Source organism: Diadema antillarum, unplaced genomic scaffold (assembly GCF_040938485.1).
Source record: "Diadema antillarum isolate AM-2024a unplaced genomic scaffold, OU_Dant_1.0 seq00000645_RagTag, whole genome shotgun sequence".
Lineage (NCBI taxonomy): Eukaryota > Metazoa > Echinodermata > Echinoidea > Diadematoida > Diadematidae > Diadema > Diadema antillarum.
In genome coordinates, this window is record NW_027271559.1 from 252,563 (window position 1) to 275,679 (window position 23,117).

The window sequence follows — 23,117 nt, forward strand, 5'->3', positions numbered from 1 at the left end:
TCTAATTACAGGTTCTAATTAAAGACAGACATAAAGTGTTACGTATGGGACAGTTACATATGGGACACTTTGTCCCCCATTCGTTTAGTGTGTGGAGAACCATGTTTATGGGTATTTTGCATAATTATTGAAATAAAATCAGTTGAAACTACTCAAATACTGATCCAGATTGTCAAGGAAACAATATTTCCCAAATATTTACCATCATGATCATATTCAATCATATTCTTATATTTTTATGACCAACCTGAGTATGCATGCCCTTTGTCCCCCATACCTTTGGTGTGTTCAGAACCATGTTCATGGGTATTTTACAAAATAATTTTGTAAAATACCCATAAACAAATTTTTGCATAATTAGGTAGAATCAGTTGAAATTACTCAAATACTGATCCAGATTGTAAAGGAAACAATATTCCCCAAATATTTACCATCACAATCATATTTGATCATATTCTATTATGACCAACCTGAGTATGTAGGATGCCCTGTATTTTTATCAGGATAGTTACGGTACTACTAAAATATTGAATAGGAAAGTGGTCAATAGCACAATCAGGGTATGCAATTGTGTAACAGGGCAAAAATGAAAAAACTTGGTGAAAATGCTTTTTTTGTTGTTTGTTGTAGCTGAGTGTTCAAATTTTCATTTCATGTAAAGAAAGAGTCAAAATTTTGCATCAAACTGCGCATAAATTAGCATTTAAATTAGGGGTGTCGAATTACATTGAAATGACTAATATATTGGAAAAATTCATTAAAAAAAAGGAGAATGTTTTTTTCATCTGATATTGCTGTTAGATGTTCCTGATAAATATCCCTTTCATTCACCACCAGCACATAGCCATGACATATCACAAAATATGAATGAATTTCGTATTTTCACTTCTCGAAATGGATGATCAATTTTGTAGGCATTATTTTGAATTCAAATAAAACCACTTTTACATATTTTATCATATTTCACTTTTGCCAAAGAGTGAAGAGGCAAAACTTTCAGGAATAGGTAACAGACATATAGTGGCCATTATTACAGATTTTTTATGAAATTAGGGCTGGTACTTTGGAAGATATTACATTTTTCATCAAAAAATTATCTGTACAGTTTGACCTTGAATGTGCGCACAGTGTTTGGATCAATTCTCATATTTGTAAACACAGATAGAAGAATGAATGTGAGATTTATGATGACTTGAGTTGATATCCAAGCTGTGACACTCAAACAATGACATACATTGTATTAAGCCAGAATACTATGGTTTTGCTTATGATATCTTTAGAAATTGAACAAGCATTGAAATATGAACACTGAACACTTATCATATGACCTTCATGCAGTATAACATGGGCGTGTATCGCACTTTTTTATGCTCAGCAATTTGTAAAAATATAAAAAAATAAGTTCCTATTGCTCAAATTTGCTAAAATTTTCACACAATAGATTTCTACAAATGTACAATTCATGGTTAAAAAAACAAGGATATTCAATAAGGGGAAAAGATTCTTTAAAGTAGTCAAATTAGGATATACCTCACTGAAAATACTGAAAGACGGCTGCACTTATTTTACTCAGCATTTGAAAATGGCTCAAAACTCAAAACTGGCTGAACATTTATTGGCAAACAGCGCACCATATTGTAGTGTGTCTTCAGTACTTTCAGGAAAAGCAGAAAAATAAGCTGTTTCTCCATGTATAGCTGTACAGCATGGGTTAAAAGGTCACAATGTCACAAAAATAAGCCAGCATTACACTCCTACCAGGATGGGACTTCAGACCTTATAACTTTCTCCAGCTGAAAGAACCACTGTTTTTTATTGCATGCAAGCAACGCCAGGAAAAAATCCATTAATTTGATACCAAACACATAGGGGTAGACTTAAAATATGGACCTCAAATCTTGATTTTACGTAAGTTGTAAAACGCTTTTTTTGACGCATTACGTGGGTTTTGGGGGACTTTTTGGTAATTAATCTTTAATAATTAACAGTAAATGAGAAGAAATTAGCTATTGTCTTACCACATGTGATTACTGATGTCTTAGCATGCTGCATGTGAATTTTTAAGTCAGTTGGTGCATTCTTTTAGAAGTTACAATTTTTTAAAGTGAGAAAGTCATGATTGCATACCCTGATTGTGCTTATCACCAAGTGTTTACTTCCATTGATGAAGGGCAGCTTGCCATTCAGTTTCAATAAAAAACAACTTGACACAAGAAATATTAATTTTGATAAATATGCAATATCTGCTGCATGGAACCCCAGTAATTGAGTAGATATACAGTTGTATGATGTCTAGCAATCAGGTCATTGATTCGAGTCACACCTCAGTATGTATGTATACCCATGAACTTTGTTGTGGCTACTACTGAAAACTGAATGACAATTTGTCTATCACTTGCAATAAAAAAAGAAATGATACAAAAAACACTAATTTGAAGTAACATCTTCATTATCATCACATGCATGTGTTATACAATGCCGCTGCAACGTAGCTACATTTGTAGAGCTCTACATTGTGTGGTGAACAGTACCCAATATACTAGTAGTTGAACTGCAATTTTTCAATCTGCTTGTGTATTCGGTTTCAGTGCCCTTTAAATCAGAGGTCTCTACTTAAAGGGACTGTATAGTTCTTTTCTGGTTCAGATGGGAATTCTGATTTCAACTTTTACAAGATAATTAGCGCTTCTTTTATGAAATATTTAAATAGCATACAGTTCTAAGAGGAATTCAAAGTTAACATGACAAAAATCCATTTCAAAATGGCTGAAATATCCAGAAATGTGGTGTCCTAACAAAAGGTGGGTATCATTTTTTTTTTAGGACCACGTCATTTTAGTTTGTATTTGTTTTGTTTTTTTATATCTCTGTCATTTCAAATTGGATCTCCATCAAATAAACGTTTAATTCATCTAGTCTTAAAATTGTATGCTCTTTAATGATTCACATAATTGGTTTCCAATCATCTCGTAAAATGTTGAAAACTGAATCCCAGGGCTGCCAACTCTCACTCATTGAGAGTGAGACTCACTCATTTTGGTCCTTTCTCACGCTAAAACTTTATTTCATTTGCATGCATTTCTATTGATCTCACTCATCTTGACTCCTAAATTATAGCATTGGCCTATGGGAGTCTCACTCTCAACTAGTTTCCAATGTTGGCAGCCCTGGAATCCCCATTTCTACAAAACTATACTATCCCTTTAATGTTGGTTTTCATTTTGTATTTTGCCATCTCCCCCTCGCCCTTTCCGAAAATTGTTCAGTCAAGTACATGTATTGTTTCAAGTGTCTATAACTCCAAAATAGCTGCAAAGTTGGGATGCTTTCTTCAGGATGATTGCCCATTTGTGTACTGAGAGACCTTCTCAGTTAGCTACATGCATTCACATGCAATATGTACACGTATGAGGATGTCCCATACGTAAGGCATTTGTCCCATACGTAACATCATTTCATTGCCTAATAAAAAAATATTTCTTTTACTATTTTTTCTTCTTTCTATTGTTTCTAACTTCTCTAGACAATAAATTGGAATTTTCCAAAAGGGCATTCAAATAACCTTAGAAATTTCAGAAAAAACCTTAAAAAATGACCTCAATTTGTTACGTATGGGACATCCCATAATAGGACACGAGTTAATTTGCATAATCATTTGCATAATCCCTAAATTTTCATACCAAGTTAAACTATTTGATGAACTTCTTATGTCCAGATATCTCTAAAATATTATTTGCTTTCCTTTGAATAAATATGAATTTTTATAAGTGTCCCATACGTAATGCTGTGTTTCATATTTATGCAAATGAAGCCCTTGAAATTTACATAAATTTACATAATATCATTTTTTCCTCCATGGAAATCAAAACTTCAACTCATAAGCTTCAAAATGATACCAAACATGTCAATATTGAACAAAGATGAAATTTTGCCTTCTGAGGGGACCTTATCTTGCCCATAAACTTTCATAAATTTGGGTCAATTTTGCTTAATTTTTGTAAAGTTACTACACATTAGTTGCTTGAGTCAGAAAATAGGAACTACAGGGTGAAACAATTTGGGACATATTACATACAGTTGATTTATTTTTTTGTCATTTCATATTGCTTACTCCTTCAGCCCAGGCAAAGCACATTGATACATTGTGTACCAAAGCTGTTTGGCCAGATGCAACTGATGAGTGAGGATTCTGCAATCACATGACCAGCAATGGAGTCAGCCTGGATGAGAAGACTAGCATGTATATCAAGTGATCCAGAAGTACCAATGGGACGTGGTGTGGTGTCGGTGGCAGTCATGACTTTCATTCATATTTTGATTTGGAGTGAGAAGCAAGGCATTCCAACATTTATGCCTGCAGGTAAGGCTTAATATGCCATGCATTTGACTATTACTGGTCTATGATATAGGATACATAGAATATTATATCTTATTAAAGGCACTCAGTCGTGGCGAGTGGTTTGTGCGGCACGGAGACGAACGCAACACGCTGCCTCCCCCATTCTGTATCAAATGTAGTGACCCCGAATGAGAATAGCACTGGCTCAATGGGTCAGCGAACAAAACGCGTAGGCTACAAGAGCGCTCTCTGTGCTAATCTCCTAACCCAAAATGGCTGTCCGAGCGAGCCACGTGAGCTTCCGAATGGACGCACACACTCAGTGCGCATGCGCGTGAAGAGAGGCCAAAAGAGCCACGCGTCTTCTGGCCTCTCTCCTCCAATCACCGCAGCTCGCGGTGACAATATTTGTGTATGATGCGTACACACACATGCACACACACACACGTGTCTCAGTGGCAGCATTGTCCCACACGTTTATGGATATAGCACCGAGTCTGGCATTGCGCAATTGCATGCACAAACTTCGGTCGTTCGGAGTTTACGTACCATTAGGGATGGCGATCGGCTGCCTTTAACCCGCTGAGGATGAGTCCTTAGTATACTCGTGCAAGTGTCTATGGGAAATGCGTGTTTTGAATAGTAGCAAAATCAGTCCATCCTCAGTGGGTTAAAAGGAAGAATTTTCCCAAGTCAGACAAAGCTAACAAACTAGTCAACAAATATGAATTGCTTTAATAATCCATGTCATCATTGCTGTGGGAATATACATTGTATGACATGAGTTGTGTAAAATGATGAACAATGTAACCATTTTTCTTTTCTCTTTTGTTCATGAATATACACCTGTAAAGTAATTTTATCCATATAAAGATTATACCTGAATGTACAGACGAAGTAAACAAAAATAACAGCCAGTCTATTTTCATATGTCACAGGGATATATATGGCATTTATTTTTAGTGTGATATACTCTTATTGTAATTGGCAATAATAGTTTGTATGATATTAGTCTTGATTTTTTACATTTCATTTTTGGATTCTGTTATTGCCCTTGGACTGCAGGGTTTATTGCACTGCATTTAGCCACAATAAGCAGGGGTGTATCCAGGATTTTTTCTGGGGGGGGTCGTAACCAAAATTTTTGGACCTTTACCTTTGCGAGGGAGCGGAGCGACCGAGCGGGGGGAGGGTGTGGGAGGGGGGTGTCCCCCCTTCCACGGTAGGGGGTTTTTGAATTCTATATCTTAAAATGGGGCAATTTGGTGCATACAAAAGTGACTTTTTCGGCATGGCAGTGCAGCTTAGAAATAAGGTAAATTATGGCATACTAAAACTAAGTTACGAAATTTACGAGGTTTTTGACAATTTGCTGGAACACCACCTGGTCACTTTTTTTTTCCTGTTGTAGGCCTATATAGAGTAAAAAGCCCTCAAAAAAAAAATGTCTTTTACAAAAAGTGGACCTCTTGAAAATTTGGGGGGGTCGTACGACCCTCCCGACCCCCCCTTGCATACACCCATGATAAGTCTCTTTGACAATAATTCTGCATTGGTTGTCTCCAAATAAACTAACAAAAATATTTCAGAGAAAAATGAACTACTATTTTGTAATGTTGTGCAAAAAGACAAAAACAAACATGTGACTGTGCAGTTGATACCAACTCAAAATTTTGAATTGTGTCAATATCTTTGCTGTCCTAGAGGAAACTTTTTGTGTAAAAGTATAAGTAAATATTAAAACAAGTTGCCTTGCCAAATGGAAGTCTCATACACTCAAATGTTTGTACACATTTTGTAGGAAGTACACTGTAATGTTGCTCCAAATGGTATTCTATATGCAAGCCTACACAATATTGTATGCAGTTTTGTGCTGGAAATAATGCATGCATTAACCTGTTGAAGCCTAGTCCCAAACACTCTGGCAGGTGTCTGTGGGAAATGTGTGTTATAGTGAAATGAGTTCATCTTTTAGGTTAAGTGATATGAAACTGGTGGCCCGGATGTAACTGTTGCCACCAGTACATTGCCTGTTTATTTTGTTTTGTCAGTAGGACTGTACAATTCTTTATATTCCCAGTCTGTGTGAGTCATATTGCCTGAATTCTCTTTCTTTGCTTCTTTGACTACAGGTTTAAGATGTTTAAATCAATCATGTCCCACACATCAGAATGTGACAGTCAGCACCAATTATCACATGACAGAGTGTGTAGAGATGACTCTCATCCAGGTATGCTATTCTAATCATTGCATTCAAAACTATATACAATCATAGGTCCAAAGATAGCATGTAACATATATTGTTATAAAAGAGACTTATGTATTGAAATCATGCAGTGACTTTAATAAAAGAAGAATATGTCCTTGTTGTTTTCACAAATCATAATCTCAGCTGATCATTTAAATTGGCAGAGGTGCTATTACATCATCACTTCACATGTCTCCCATTGTAATACATACACAAATCTTCAATATAAAATGCATTGAATCAACAAAATATGATACTGTCACATCAATTATTACAGTCTGGTAATAACTGGCAATTATGAAAAGAGGTTGTAGTTGTTATTACGTCAACATAAAGTATGATTTTGATATTTGTGTGTGTGTGTGTGTGTGTGCAAACCAAAAGGAGATTTTCATCAAAGACATTTCATTTTAATGTATAATGCTACATACATGCTGGTTTATCCCTACTCTAGGAAGGAGTTCTCCTGGGTCCCTTAGTGGGTCTAGCCCTTCTCTTTGTCCCACCATCAGCCCAGCTCCTGTCAGCAGCAAGCTGTGGCTCACACGTCTCTCTCATCATGACTGGGGGATTACTCTGGAGTGCTATGGTGCTTCTCACATCTTATTGCAGATCATTCTGGGAGCTGGCTCTCGCTAGACTAGGGGTCGGCATTGGTTTTGTAAGTCAGCAGATACAGTGGACTCCTGTTATTACAAAGTCCTTAGGACTGGCAAATTTCTTTCATCATATTGAAATTCCATTATAACCAAACAAATAAGCAATAAAAATAAACATAGAGCCAATAATTTTATGACTGGATTTTTGTTTCTTTGCAACTGGTATTTCGTTATAACCACGTTTGTTAAACATGGGGATGCACTGTACTACAGTTCACCATGACATTTTCCAGACCTGTTCCGACTGCACACTGTAAAGTTGCGTTATTAAAACAAGACAAGTGGATGTGAGGAATTTGAAACTTTGTAGGAGTTACGTTGTAGTTCTTTCTGTAAAAGTATTGTTGGACAGCATGTTTGTCTTATTATTGTGCAAAGCATTTTAGATGCAGCTGACTACTGACAAGCTCACTTTGTATAGAAGGGAAAACTCAAGTCTCCGCTCTGACGCAGGAAGCAAGCATGGTTTGATATTAAACCCAGTATAAACCAAGTGAGACGGAAAATGTTTGCTATTGAAACATGAATCTTACTAATGTATGTTAAATAAGTAATGCTCATTAAAGGACAAGTTCACCTTCATAAACATAAGGATTGAGAGAATGCAACAAAATTAGTAGAACACATCAGTGAAAGTTTGAGGAAAATTGGACAATCGATGCAAAAGTTATGAATTTTTAAAATTTTTGTGTTGGAACCGCTGGCTGAGGAGACTACTACAGCTTGTGAGTCATATGCGTACAACAGTATAAAGAAAATATAAAGAAAATTCAACATATTTTCACTTTTTTCGCATAATAAAAGAGCGCTTGACTTGCCTCTTTCTAAAGGCAGGGGGAATAATATTACCCATAACATCCAGTCGGTAACGAGTCGGGGGAATGTGTACTTTTTTCATAAGATGAAATTTTGTGAAATTCTCTTTATATTTTCCTTATATTGTTGTACGCATGTGACATCTAAGTTTTTCACACACTGCAGTAGTCTTCTCATCCAGAGGTTACTGCACAAAAACTTCAAAAATTCATAACTTTTGAACGGATTGTCCGATTTTCCTCAAACTTTCAATGATGTGTTCTACTAATATTGCTACATTCTCTCAACTCTTATGTTTATGAAGGTGAACTTGTCCTTTAAAGAGATTTATCACTATCATTCAAATAAACAGTGTCTAATTCAAGGAATCTTTCCCCCTGTTTATTTTTCTTCTCTCAGTCTGTATGTTTATCCTCATCAGCCAGCCTGCAGTCAGTACTCTTTACATCTTCAACTCATTCCCAGCAAGCAGCGAATGTCTTCCATCAAGCAGTGTTTGTAGGTAAGGCTCATGAAAAATGCTGCACAGGTCACAATGTTTGCAGAATTTTGTATCCTAGACAGGCAATGCTTAGATCTATGAATTCGTAGACAACTTTTTAATCTATGATTCTTACAATCATTGTAATAGATACCACTGCACCGTTGAATAAGAAAAAGACATCATATTTCATGACACATTTTTAAAGGCATAATTTACCGTTTGCAGATGAAACAAAAACCCAGCATTGATGCTTTGATATAGTTCTAAAATGTGAGTCTGGAATAGAAACAATCACTGTAAAAATATGAATCCATATTATGAATGTTAAGTATTGTTAAATACACAAAACGTGAACTATACTTATGATATAAATGTTTCCAGACAAAACTGTCTACAGTTATGGTTTATTAAGAAAAATACTGATATCTCCTAATACTTAAGGCTTTACTGCCAAAATCTTATATGGCAGGATGTTTTGTGATACAATAGGCTCACACATATGCATCAAATGTAAAAAAAAAATAAATCACTGCTCCCAAAGGTAAACTGGACCTTTAAAACTAGGTTTAAGTAAAGACTGCTGGTATGTATTTGACTGCAACAATCACCATGAACATTATTAGTAGTGAAATTATTTAATTATGTACACAAAAAAAATCAGTGTTTGCCATTTCCTTTATTCAATTTTGTGACAGGTTAAGAGTATATGAGAATTCTTATTACAATTGGCTGACGATAACAAGACAAAATGTTTCTTTAAAGCTAAGAGTGACAAACACATACAAAGATATTATACAAGGTGTGGTTGTGAGTTGATCTCTATGGTTACTGATTGATTACAAGATTTACTGATTTTATTTGTTCTTATGATGAAAGGTGGTTTTGCTGGGTATCTGCTGGGTCTGACATATCTCACCACCACCTGGAGACAAGTCATCTTCATTCTGGGCGTGGCAGGTTTTGGGGTCTTCCTAGCTGCATCATTGGTAGTCAGACAGCCCAACTCAGAACAAAGGGATTTCATCTTCAGGAGAAACACAGCTTGTGTAAGACTTGTATTAGTCAATAAGGATAAAGGCAATCTGATGACAACTGTAAAGTGTGAGATGCTACAATATTTTAGGTCAGTACTAGGAAGGAAGTAAATAACCCATTGGGGATGAGCTGATTTTGGTGTGTTAATCCGTTTAGGACGGGTCCCGAGTATACTCGGGCAGGTGTCTATGGGAAATGCGTATTGTAGCAATATCAAACCATCCTCAACAGGTTAAACACACCTCTCTCATAGACATGTGCCTGAGTATACTCATAACTAGTCTTCAGTGGGTTAATTGTTAACCCGTTGAGGACAGACTGATTTTGCTTCAACACACATTTCCAGTAGATACCTGCCTGAGTATACTTGGGACTTGTCCTCAATGGAGTAAACTGATTAGCTGTGTGTAAGGATATCACAACTCTAAGAGCATAAACTGAAACATTTTATATTCTTCATCATAGACATGATGATGTGCCATCTGCTTGTCATGATATGTTCTTCAATACTTTGTGAACTTTAATCCTCCCTTCTTTGTGTGTAGGAGACCCTACAAGAGCTGGTGGCATGCAAGCCGTATGTAGTGCTGTGTGTAGCAGTGATCTTGCAAAATATTGGTAGCTGTGCCTTAGATGCCTGGCTAGCAACCTTCTATGCACAAGTCTACCAAATACCTCCTAAAGAGTATGTTACCAGGCTTGGAGTGGTGGTTGTGGTTGGTGGTTGTGGGGGCAGTCTGCTGGGCACTCTTCTTCTCTCAAGGTAAGTTAGCTCTTCTCTTATTACTTCCACCTAGGAGGTAACGTTTTTTGCCGGCATTGGTTTGTCTGTCTGCCTGTCTGTTTTCAAAATAAATCAAAAATTCATGAACAGATTTGAGTGGAAATTACAGGAAATGTTGATAATGAAAAAAAAAAGGAAGAGATGATTAACCTTTGGTAGTGGAGAGAAAGGCTTATCATTAGACTATAAGAGTGATTTTCAGCATGCGAGTATGAGTGGAAATGAGCTGGTTGCAGAGGTCTGCGCTCTTCAAGTGCTTTTCTAGTTTGATATTTCAGTCATCTCATGAAAAGCTTTGAATAGTTATTATTACTCTCTGATTGATCAATATAGACAATGCTGCACACTGGCACTGGTCTGGTGCTCCCTTAACAGTAAAAATCACTGTTGGACCAGTAACTTTTTCAGAAATTCACCAGTGAGTAAAACATTGAAAACTGGGTACCTACTGGTCTGACAGACAGGTTGGACCAGTAGCAAAAAAGGGTTAGTGTGCAGCCCTGATGTAGATAAATGAGCTCAAGTAAGCTTTGCAAGTGTCCAAAGAGTAAAAACAACCCACCCATCAAAAGGGTATTTTCTGTGGTAAATTTTACTGTTTGGATTTGTAACATGTTAATTACCTGACATGAATATGAATGTCAAAAGTTTTAGTAGTATAGGATCAGCCCAAGATTTTTTTTCTTGCTTTTAATGAAAAGTACTACTACTTATACCACCAGAGTTCATCTTAGAGGTGGGATATGCTGTCAGCTCTGCACAAGATGTACATTTACTGTATATTGAATTACAATGAATAGAATACCAGGGAATATTGCATGAGTTGGGGCCAATATCGCTTGAATCAAAGATGATTGCAATATTAGCTCTAGTATGTGCAATTTTTCCTGGTGTTCCCTGAAATAAAGCCATCAAATATAATTATTACTATTATATAATTGTTGTCCCCGCCGAACGAGTTCGAGCAGGGGACTATGAAACGGGCTCCGTACGTGTGTGTGTCCGTGTGTCCGTCCGTCTGTCCGTCCGTCCGTCCGTGTGTCCGTGTGTCCGTGTGTCCGTGTGTGCGTCCGTGTGTGATCAAAATCTTCAATTTGCTACTTCTCTGTCATTTATGAGCCAATTTTGATTCTGTTTGCTTTATATGATAGCACTACATGGGAGCTTTGAAACTTCTACACAGAATTTCAGTCGTGACCTTTGACCTTGACCTTTGACCTATATTGTACATTTTGCTACAAAATGCTACTCCTTCGCCATTTCTAACCCGATTTCGATTCCGTTTGCTTTATGTGATGGCGCTAGGTGAGGGCTTCAAAACTTCTACACAGAATTTTGACCTTTGACTTCTTTGACCTTTGACCTTGATTTTTTGACCTATATTGTACATTTTGCTACAAAATGCTACTCCTTCGCCATTTCTAACCCGATTTCGATTCCGTTTGCTTTATGTGATGGCACTAGGTGAGGGCTTCAAAACTTCTACACAGAATTTTGACCTTTGACTTCTTTGACCTTTGACCTTGATTTTTGACCTATATTGTGCATTTTGCTACAGAATGCTACTCCTTCGCCATTTCTAACCCGATTTCGATTCCGTTTGCTTTATGTGATAGCACTAGGTGAGGGCTTCAAAACTTCTACACAGAATTTTGACCTTTGTCTTCTTTGACCTTTGACCTTGATTTTTGACCTATATTGTACATTGGCTACAAAATGCTACTCCTTCGCCATTTCTAACCCAATTTCGATTCCATTTGCTTTATGTGATGGCACTAGGTGAGGGCTTCAAAACTTCTACACAGAATTTTGACCTTTGACTTCTTTGACCTTTGACCTTGATTTTTTACCTATATTGCACATTTTGTTACAAAATGCTACTTCCGGCGGGGACATATGTTACGCACTGCGTAATTTCTACTTTTCCTTGTTAATATATCTAATCATTATCCATCATCATAATCTAGAAAAGACACAAGTTGTAAAAAGTAGTTAATAGAAGTTGAAGTTGGGCCGCTAGCAGACTCTGCACGAAAAAGCGTTGTAACTTGCAATAATAGCAAGAGTTTGCATCACATAACAGATGAAATAAAATATGGTACAGTAAAGTAGCCTTTGGGAAATTAATACATTAGCATATGTGTTGCATTGAATATGCTCTGATACTGCACATGGAAAAATGACCGAAATATGTGTTAATAATGCGCAGCTAAAATGCTCCATAGGGATAATAATTGGCTATGTACACAAGTACAATGGAATATTTAAAAAGTAGACGTCTGACTTTGCACACGCACATGTTTTTTCCCATCTATAGATCCACAATGGCATGGCTGCATGTACATACGTACACGGTACCAAGTCCAATATATTTGTGCCTGGTGGTACTGTCAGTATGTACGCAGCTAGTATTCAATGGTGCGTGTTTGCAACTGTCTGGTCAAACATTTAAAGCGCACACATCTTAGGACAAAGATACAAAAGAAAATCCACTGTGAGTGTAATTTACCATAGCTCGTAACTTTACATAGCTCAGAGAGCAGAGTGCATTTCACATGAATTATAGTTCAGCACCAAAAGCATACAATACATCACCTGTAAAATGGTTTGTTGAAATGTTTTTAGACATGCTTTTCACCACAATCGCAGAAGACAATGTCTGCAATTTTGATCGTGTTGTGATGATTGAAATTCAGTATCAGACAATCTGAGTATCATAAATTAAAGGTCAGGATGCAAACTAGCAAACTGCTAGGGATGGCAGAAATTTTGACAAACAAAATTGAAGATATGGCCATTTAATACAGAAGTGTGTATGCATACAGGGTCTAGGCTTACTGGACCAGAGTAATGGAGTTACTGTAGTTTGAATCAATGTAAATGAAATTTTGAATGATGTTAGAAATGTATTACGCTATCATAAGTTCTATGTGTATTCTCTTCATTCAGAACTCTAATTTTTGGGCTGGATATGCTATGTAAGTCAATACCTCATGTTAATCTTTCAGATGTACCGGGAAGAACAAAGTTGCACCAGTATTCCTTGTGTCACTTGGCCAGCTGAGTGCAGCTTCCTTTGCACTACCAGCTCTTCTCTTGGGTTCTAAGACCAGCCCTGCTGTCTTTACTGGTCTGCTCTTTCTGGTCTACCTGTTTGCTGAAACCTGGTGGAATTGTGTCTTTGCTGTCTGTGAGGTGGGTTCTAATTTAACTCAGGGGTTTAGAGTCGGGGAACTGGGCAATCCAAACAGCTCGTCAGGGTTTAAATTGACTCCCTGGTAGTGATTTTGGCTCATGCACAATGGTATTTAAACTTCAATGCGATACACAATAGCAATACGTCATGAGCTATGAGAAAGTTACTGAAGCATTCCTACAATATCTGTTTGTGCATTGATTTGCCATAACTTGATATTTTAATGAGCCCTTTCTTCATTTTTATTTTTGATACTGTGTAACTCAAATTTCTTCAAATTCTAAGAGATGCATGAGAGGATGATATCAACTGTATTTTAACCGGTTGTACTGTGTAGATAATTATTGTCTTCTTAATTCTTCCATTAATGTGATATTTAGTTGTATAGTTTCATGCTAGATGTATTATTGCATGAAATTTAAATTGTGTCTGTCAATGGGATTACTTTGATAGATACGAATAGCAGACATGAATATTAGCCCATGTCACGGCTGCTTCTTCCACCTACAGGCCTGCTTCCACCAGCAGATGAGAGACCAAGCGGTGACCTTTTGTCTGAGGTCAGGACTTGTGTTTGGGAACATTGCTGGACCACTATTGGTAAGATGCATCAAATTGTGCATCAGTATGGGAGTGTAGATGATCCTATCTTTATGCAGAATTTTTTGCATAGAATATATCATTGCTATTGTCAAATTGTCAGGAAATGATACAAAATGTAAAATAACTTGAAATCGTCGGTCATATATAAAGTGACAGGAAGGTCTCAAAGTACATTTAAAGGACAAGTTCACCTTCATAGACATATGGGTTGAGTGAATGCAGCAATATTAGTAGAACACATCAGTGAGAGTTTGAGGAAAATTGGACAATCCGTTCAAAAGTTACGAATATTTTAAGTATCTGTGCAGTCACTGCTGGAAGAGAAGACTACTACAGTGTATGATGTCACATGCGTACAACTATATAAGGAAAATAAAAAGAGAATTTTACAAAACTTTACTTTTTGAATAAAGTGCACAGTTCTTCGACTTGCTACTGACGTATGTTAAGGGTAATACTATTCCCTCTGCCTTCTGAAGTCGAGTGTTCTTTTGTTATGCGAGAAAAATGGAAATATGTTGAATTTTCTTTATTCTTTCTTTATATCGTTGTACTCATGCAACATCACAAGCTATAGCAGTCTTTTCATCCAGCCGTGACTGAGCAGAAACTTCAAAAATTCATAACTTTTTAACGGATTGTCCGATTTTGCTCAAACTCTCACTGATGTGTTCTACTAATATTGCTGCATTCACTCAACCCACATGTCTATGAAGGTGAACTTGTCCTTTAAGTTAGCTTGTTCCCATGTCAGCAGTTTATAGAAGTGAATATGCAATGAGTAGATACACCGATTAAAACTCACCAAGGGGCATTTTTAGGAGAAAAGGGGAAGGTTATTTATCAATGTTTGCCTGAGCCTGTTGCTTTATCAGACAAGAAGGCAAGGAAGGGACTCCATAAACCAGGGTGCCAAGCAACTTTTGGTTTTGAACAACATGCAAGGGCAGGTTTGAGAATTCATCTTTTCACCTTCTTTGGAGATCTGTTTGAATTTTTAGATTTGAATTACTAAATTTTGGTTGGAAGCAAAAATCACTTTCAAGCAGCAGAGCTCTGTGCAAAGAAAGCTTGTGCATACACATTACGGACTGATGAATCAAACAATTCACTCGACCAAAATGACTACTTGAATTGATAATTAGCAAGGTTTTGTGGGTAAAAAATTCTCCTGGTCATGAGCTTATAGTTACACACACAAATCTTAATTTAAGGCCCACCCAATGATGTGCTCCATGTTTGCCCTCCTTCTCTTTACACTTGATTATCAGCGCTATGAACAGAAATGTCGTAATTTTCATCTATATTTTGGTAGTGTTTGGCTGTAATGTGCAAAAAAAAAAAAAATGTTTTATATCAAATTTATCTGTCAAGTGAATGTGATGTTGTATTGGTGTTTATCTCTCAAGTGAATGTGATATTGTATTGGTGTTTATCTCTCAAGTGAATGTGATGTTGTATTGATGTTTATCTGTCAAGTGAATGTGATGTTGTATTGGTGTTTATCTGTCAAGTGAATGTGATGTTGTATTGGTGTTTATCTGTCAAGTGAATGTGATGTTGTATTGGTGTATATCTCTCAAGTGAATGTGATATTGTATTGGTGTTTATCTCTCAAGTGAATGTGATGTTGTATTGGTGTTTATCTCTCAAGTGAATGTGATGTTGTATTGGTGTTTATCTCTCAAGTGACTGTGATGTTGTATTGGTGTTTATCTCTCAAGTGACTGTGATATTGTATTGGTGTTTATCTCTCAAGTGACTGTGATATTGTATTGGTGTTTATTTCTCAAGTGAATGTGATGTTGTATTGGTGTTTATCTCTCAAGTGACTGTGATATTGTATTGGTGTTTATCTGTCAAGTGAATGTGATGTTGTATTGGTGTTTATCTCTCAAGTGAATGTGATGTTGTATTGGTGTTTATCTCTCAAGTGACTGTGATATTGTATCGGTGTTTATCTCTCAAGTGACTGTGATATTGTATTGGTGTTTATCTCTCAAGTGACTGTGATATTGTATTGGTGTTTATTTCTCAAGTGAATGTGATGTTGTATTGGTGTTTATCTCTCAAGTGACTGTGATATTGTATTGGTGTTTATCTCTCAAGTGAATGTGATGTTGTATTGGTGTCTATCTCTCAAGTGAATGTGATGTTGTATTGGTGTTTATCTCTCAAGTGAATGTGATGTTGTATTGATGTTTGGTTTTGTTGCTAGGTTCCTGCATTGTCTCATCTCCATCCTGAGTGGCTGTACTGTGAGGGGGGCATCCAGACACCCCTGCTCTATGTGACCACCACCTGTCTGGCTCTCTCAGCTCTCTTCTTCTTCCTTCTTGGCTTTCTTCTCATGAGATTGGATACAGGGCCTCGACTGGAGGAGACCATTTATCTCATGTATGAAACAAGTGACGTTGATGCCTTTTCTGAGAAATCATATTCTGAAAAGGATTCCTCATTTTAAGAACATGTAAGTTGGCTGAACAAATGAAATGATTGAATTGTATCATGTGAAGTACCCACCGTGGAACGTACATTCCCTCAGTTCCTACAGTATGCAAAGTGTGTAAGTGATGACCCTGTTGTAATTGCAACTAGACAAGTCAATCCAATCATTGTAATGCATTACGGGAAATGGCTCACATGGTCTATTACATACTACCGGTATCTGCCAAAAGACAATGCGCATTTGCAGTCTTGAAATATCATGGTCCTATCTAAGTTTTATTGTTGAAATTAAGTATCACATATCAAAAAAATAGTGCTTCCTGTCTTTCGATATTGAGGCAAAGTGGGAAAGATTGCCTGTGTGAATCTCCTGGTAGTCAAGCGGATGACCAGGATGAGGTTGACTATTAAAAGTAGGGCCACACAGCAAAACATTGTGATGCTGTTTTAACATTCAGCTATTTGATAAGTTCTATAATGTCTATGTATCAATTGCAAGGCTTTCCCAGTTGTTTCAAAGGCTCCACCCTACACACTGAGGTTCTGCATAATTATATGACAGGCGTGCCAGCCAAAGAGTAAGCACAGGAAATAGCAAAGAGAGCTTGTGATAGGAAGATAGAAAACTTACTTATCCCAGTCTAGAATTTGACTGTGCACAAGACTTTTACATCGTGTACAGGTACTGACATCTTTATATTCAATACATTGAGTATGAAATCTGTCATTCATGTGCTATCCCTAATTGTGCAATATTTATTTCAATTTGTGTCAGGCAGCCAGTAGAAAGAAATGATCTTAAATTTCACCTAACTTCTTACCACTACATGTATATATACACGGTAGGTACTTTCACTTTATTTGGGCAAGGGTCCCATACTTTGAACAGGTACTGTAAAAGTGGAAATTTTAGTGATGCTGAAATTTTCTCACGTTTCGAGCAAACAAAAAGTGTTGCAAAAATAAAAGCATGCGAATATTTTTGCTTCCAATGAGTTCCAGTAGTTGATGTCTTGATTCCGCGGAATTAAAAGGACGCGAAACTCTTCTTTTCTCACCGAGCACGAAAAATTAGTCACGCGAAAATAGCTACTTTTACAGTATTTTGCCCTCTGTTTCCCTTGCCAAACTGTACATTTAGTTTCCCTGGGCAACCAGTCAAGTGGGTTTGTGGTCCCTTTATGACACTACTTCTCCAATAATTGTAAGTTCTCTTTATAGTGACTATATTGGGGTATAAGAACAACCGATCCATAGACATTTGATACAACATATTTATATAGTGCAAGTAACCCCTTGGTGTATCACCATGTAATTTCTGTAACCCCCCTAATCCAGATTGTGTGCTTTTGTAATACCACCTGTGCATACATGATATGCAGTATCGTAATGTTTAAATATTTAGTGCTGGTCACCAATCATTTATGCATTTTGTGTTAATATCTTTTGGTCAAAATTGGCTTTATTAATGATTGTATATTAGTCGCTGCAAGGTTAGACAAAGCTGAGAAAACCATCACCATCATCGTGGGTTTAGTTTCAAAACTACTACTTTACTACATTGAACAAATGTGTTATGTCAGGCCCTGCAGGTTAATAGGGACAGTAGGTTTGTAAATATGTGAAAGTATTTATTAGTACTTTAATGGTTTTAAATCATCTAATTTTTAATCAGTATTACAAGTATTTATTATATTCTTACTCCTGTGCTGTGTTCAGGGAGAAATGATTCATAGAGTGTATGGAATTAGAACACGGATACTAATACAGTACTACATTTATATGAAAGGTGGGAAAATGGATGTCATTTAGAAGGAATTTATTTGCAGTTACTAACACAGTATGCATTATAGCAATGAAAATTTAAAGGAGTGGTCGCCATCAGGTGAAATCATGAATTGAAATGATTGAGAGTCACTCATAGAGTCATTCTTAAAGTCACTCATGGAGTCTCCCATAGAGTCACTCTTAGAGTCACCTAAAGGGTCAGTCATAGAGTCACTCATAGAATCACTCTTAGAGTCACTCATGAGTCAGTCAGAGTCTCTCAAAGAATCATTCTTAGAGTCACCCATAGAGTCACTCATAGAGTCAACCACCAATAGAGTCACTCATAGAGTCACTCATAGAGTCACCAGTAGAGTCACCCATAGAGTCACTCATAGAGTCACCCATAGAGTCACTCTACTTTCTCACTGTATTTTCTTGAAAATCTTGTGGAGTGAACTATTTCCACAATTATGAAACAGGTTAAATTAAATTTGATGGACATTATGGAATTGAGGTATAAATGTGGAGACACGATTTTTGTGTTTGCTAGACAAAGCATTGCCATGGTAACCACAATTTTACCAAAGGATTGTGAATCCAATGTTTTACCAAAACTGTGTGAATTACTTCCACAGCATTCAAGCATTTACAGCCGCATTTAGTATGTATGATCTGTAGGTGTAGATATGCAAGACACCATTTGCCATGGTAACCATTTTTTTTTTTTTTTTTTTTGGTCAAACAAGCATTTAAGCTATTAAGGTCAAATTTGGTGTGTATGAAGATCTATAGATGTACACCTGTTATTTACTGCAAAATGCCCTTTGTGTTTGTACCTTACAAACCCTGGTTCAATTCTTTTTCATTGGAATCTGAGCTGCTGGATCAGAGGTATTAATCACCTTCAACGATAATTCTAGTTGTCTTGTATTTAAAGGAATTAAGTAAATAATCTGATGAAATCTATGAAACATATCATTCTACATATACTTGAACTTAAATAGAAACATTCCAATTTAAAATGTGTTGGAGGTTTCTATAGCAGAGCAAGTTTACACATCAAATGATAGTACAGTGCTTGTATTCTGCTAGTCAGTATGATAATGTGTATTAGTAATAATGTAAACGTTTAGTTTCAGAGTGTTCAACATGTCATTGTCTTTCATAGTGTTCTCAATGCATTTTAGGTCAAATAGCTATTTGATTTGCACAAAAGAATAATGTTTTACATCTCATTCATTATGGACACTTAATTAACAAGAAATAATTAGCCAGATATGGTCTGTGCTTCAGTATAGTATTACTTGTCACATTGTTTTCCTCATTTATAGTTGAATTTATGTGAACAGTCATTTATTTCATTGATAAGAGACACACAATTATATACCACCTTTGATCATGGGCATGATATATCACGGCACATGATTCTCACAAATAGTAATCCATGTTAAAGGCTACAGCCAAACAACAATAGACAAGTCATAAAGGAGGTTAAGTGCATGAATACAATGCTCATCTCAAACACACTGAGTTCTTAAGAAAAAAAAAATCGTCAGATTTGCTCAGAAAATTCAGCATTTCCTTTTAGAGAAAGATTTACCCAGTATTTAAGGTGTAGATCAGATCTTGACTTGAGCAGTGGTCCAGTGTCACTAGACATAAATGTGGGGCCGCCAAATTTCCCAGAAGGTTATCTTTTGGTGGCTCGATTTGGCAGCTGAAATTCAAAATAACATTTCTATATGTGCTTTTATTTTGGGTCACTGCATTTCATTTTAGGGCCACTAAAACATCAAATTCATTGATTTTAGTGTCCCCAACAGGCAACTAAAGAAAAATGTGAGTGTCAAGCCCTGTTAAAAGATTATATTGGAAGGAGGTAATGATTTATGCAAGCAATGAGGTAACTGAAGTGTGTATAGGGCAAACATTGTGTGATGTTTCCCTCAACCATATACGTGTCTGCTGCTATCACAAAATGATCAGTCAGTCAGTTGTGTGACATCTTTCAAATCATAATATATCAAGACCAGATTGTACGGCATGTTCCTCTCATGCCCTGGCACTGTGAGCTTTTGAGCATGCAGTAGTACATATTGTAATGAAAAAGAACTTCACAAATTAATATCATTCATGATATATCATGAGTTAACATTCGCCTTTGTGTACAAGTGCTACATATTATGCCTATGTCTATCCGGTTCTTCCATCATGGTTGTACATGTTACAAATCTAATATCTCTATCATGATTAAAATTCTAATTGCTACGTATGTCTGATAATGAAATCTGTGCAATGCCTATTATTGATTGGTTTTCTCTGAGTTAGCTCTGTAGAGTGTGAAAAGATGTATGATTACCTTGGCGTAGTTAATATGTGAATAATATGTGCCCAAAGCTGCAAGAAATGACAATGGACACTGTTCAGCAAAAAGGCAAATGTTTTTGTTTTGTTTTTATGCCTCCGCCACGAAGTGGTGCCGGAGGCATTATGTTTTCGGGTTGTCCGTCCGTCCGTCCATCCTTCCGTCCATCTGTAATGAATTTTGTGGACAGGGTAACTGTCAAAACCTTTTGAGGTATCCTAATGAAACTTGGCATGTATGTGTACATTGTATTAGGGGATGAAGTTGTGCCTAGCAACTTTTGGGTGCACATGCTCAAGGTCAAAGGTCAAAAGGTCAAGGTCAAATACATACAATTTCACTATTTCCACCATATCTATGCAATGCCTTAAGATATTTTCTTGAAACTTAGTGTATACATGTATTACCCAATTAAGATTCTCTGGTGAAAGTTTGGGTCATGAGGTCAAAGGTCAAAAGGTCAAGTAAAAATATCAAAACTTCACCTTTTTTCTCTGTATCTTGGAAATAGTTCAAGATATCTTCATGGAACATAATATATATACATGTACTGACTGGCAGCGATTATCTAGAGAATTTAGGGTTCATGGGGTCAAAGATCAGGGGTCAAAGGTCAAGGGCAACACTTCAAAATTTTACTATTTCCGTCATGTTTATGCAATGCCAGCAGGATTATTTTTTTTTCATTTACACTTGGTGTATGCATGTATAACCTAATAGAGATTCTCTGGAAAGTTTTTTTTTGTTGTTGTTGTTTTTGCCTCAAAGGCCAAAAGGTCAAAGATCAAGTGAAAGTGCTGAACTAAGTTTTTCCTCCATATCTCGGAAGTGGCTCAAGTTATCTTGAAACGTACTACATATTTATGCATGTTCTGCCTGACAGTGATTATCTTATGAATTTTAGGGTCAGAGGCCAGATGAAAATGGTAACAATTTACTATTCAATACAGAAATTGCACTTTTTCTCCATACCTTGAAAATTACTCAATACATATACGTATGAATGGGTCAAAGTCAAGTTAAAGTCCGTAAATCCCAAATACATGCTCTCCTATTCATCCAATTAAACCTAGGTCAAGGAAGGTGAACATTCAACACATTTGTGACAAACTTGGCCTTTTAATATTTTGCCAATTTTGTGAAAATGTAATCACACATTGTCCACATATACTATCTAGACCTATAAGGAGAATCATGCATTATGGCGGAGGCATACCAGTCGCCATAGCGACATTTCTAGTTTTGTTTTGTTTTGTGTTTTTCCTCATTTTGGGGGGCGGGGGTGGTTATGTTTATCTGTCCCCATATAAGTGTGTGATAACAGAGCCAGTGTCGTGCTATCGAGAAGGGATTGGGAAATGCTGTGTGCATGGTGATGACATACAAGATGACGGGATATTTGTCTTGCCACAGTATACCCACTCTTCGTACTCAATGTGATCGATGTTAGCAAATATCACTGCTCAAATAGAAATCCAGTGCGTGTGCCGCCCTATACCTCATTGTTAAAAGCGATGCAACTCCAAATCATGCAACACACTGAAATGACTCCTTTTAACCATGAATTATTCTATCAACACAGGGAAAATTTTCCACACAAAACAAAATTAACAGCAACAACAGCAGCAGCAGCAGCAGCAGCAGCAACAACAACAACAACAACAACAACAACAACAACAACAACAACAACAACAACAACAACAACACAGCAGCCAAGAAATAAACACGACTTGCTTCAGCATTCTATTGTTACTGGTAACACGTAGTCACAATATAAAATGGTGTGTACAGACCAAGGCATCATTTACATTGTATTCCACATAGTGACACAAGTGGCATCATTTTCTCTTGAAATGCAGGTGTCAGCTTGAAATAACCTCATAGTATGGGAAATCAATATTACCGTTTTGACGGTCTGAGAAAACATTTCGGCAAGGGAAAATACAAGTGTGTACCATTTGGTCTCTTTCTTTTTTCTGTCTGCTAATACGAATATTGGTATAACCTCGTGATTTTTTCTAATTACTTTACCATTTCTTAAACAATCAATTTCATATGTCATATCATGCTTACTTTTCTCCCTTTTAGTCAACGATATTTGATCTGTAATTAATTTCAGAGCAGCGCGTGTGCAATTTTCATCTATAATCCATTACTGTGTCACGACATGGATCTAAGAGGAAACACGCAGAGAAGATATTCTAATGAATTGCAATCGATAGCTGGAGATGACGTGTCTTTGACATTTTCCATAAAAGTTCTAAATGATATACAAACAATATAAACATTATAAAAGATTATAACAGAAATAACAACTCATATTTATTTTGCTTGAACTGACAGAGATAGTACAATCAAGTATCAAAATAT

At 36.6% G+C, this 23,117-nt stretch overlaps 1 protein-coding gene across 1 annotated transcript; it reads left to right on the plus strand.

Annotated features, from left to right (window-relative positions):
* The first annotated feature begins 4,209 nt into the window (after positions 1–4,209).
* Positions 4,210–16,628, plus strand: LOC139736422 (uncharacterized). The gene is made up of 9 exons (XM_071647174.1): positions 4,210–4,360; positions 6,472–6,569; positions 7,042–7,248; positions 8,462–8,564; positions 9,423–9,592; positions 10,127–10,344; positions 13,374–13,560; positions 14,072–14,161; positions 16,383–16,628. The coding sequence occupies exons 1-9, from the start codon at positions 4,210–4,212 to the stop codon at positions 16,626–16,628; spliced, it is 1,470 nt and encodes a 489-aa protein (XP_071503275.1).
* Positions 16,629–23,117: the final 6,489 nt, after the last annotated feature.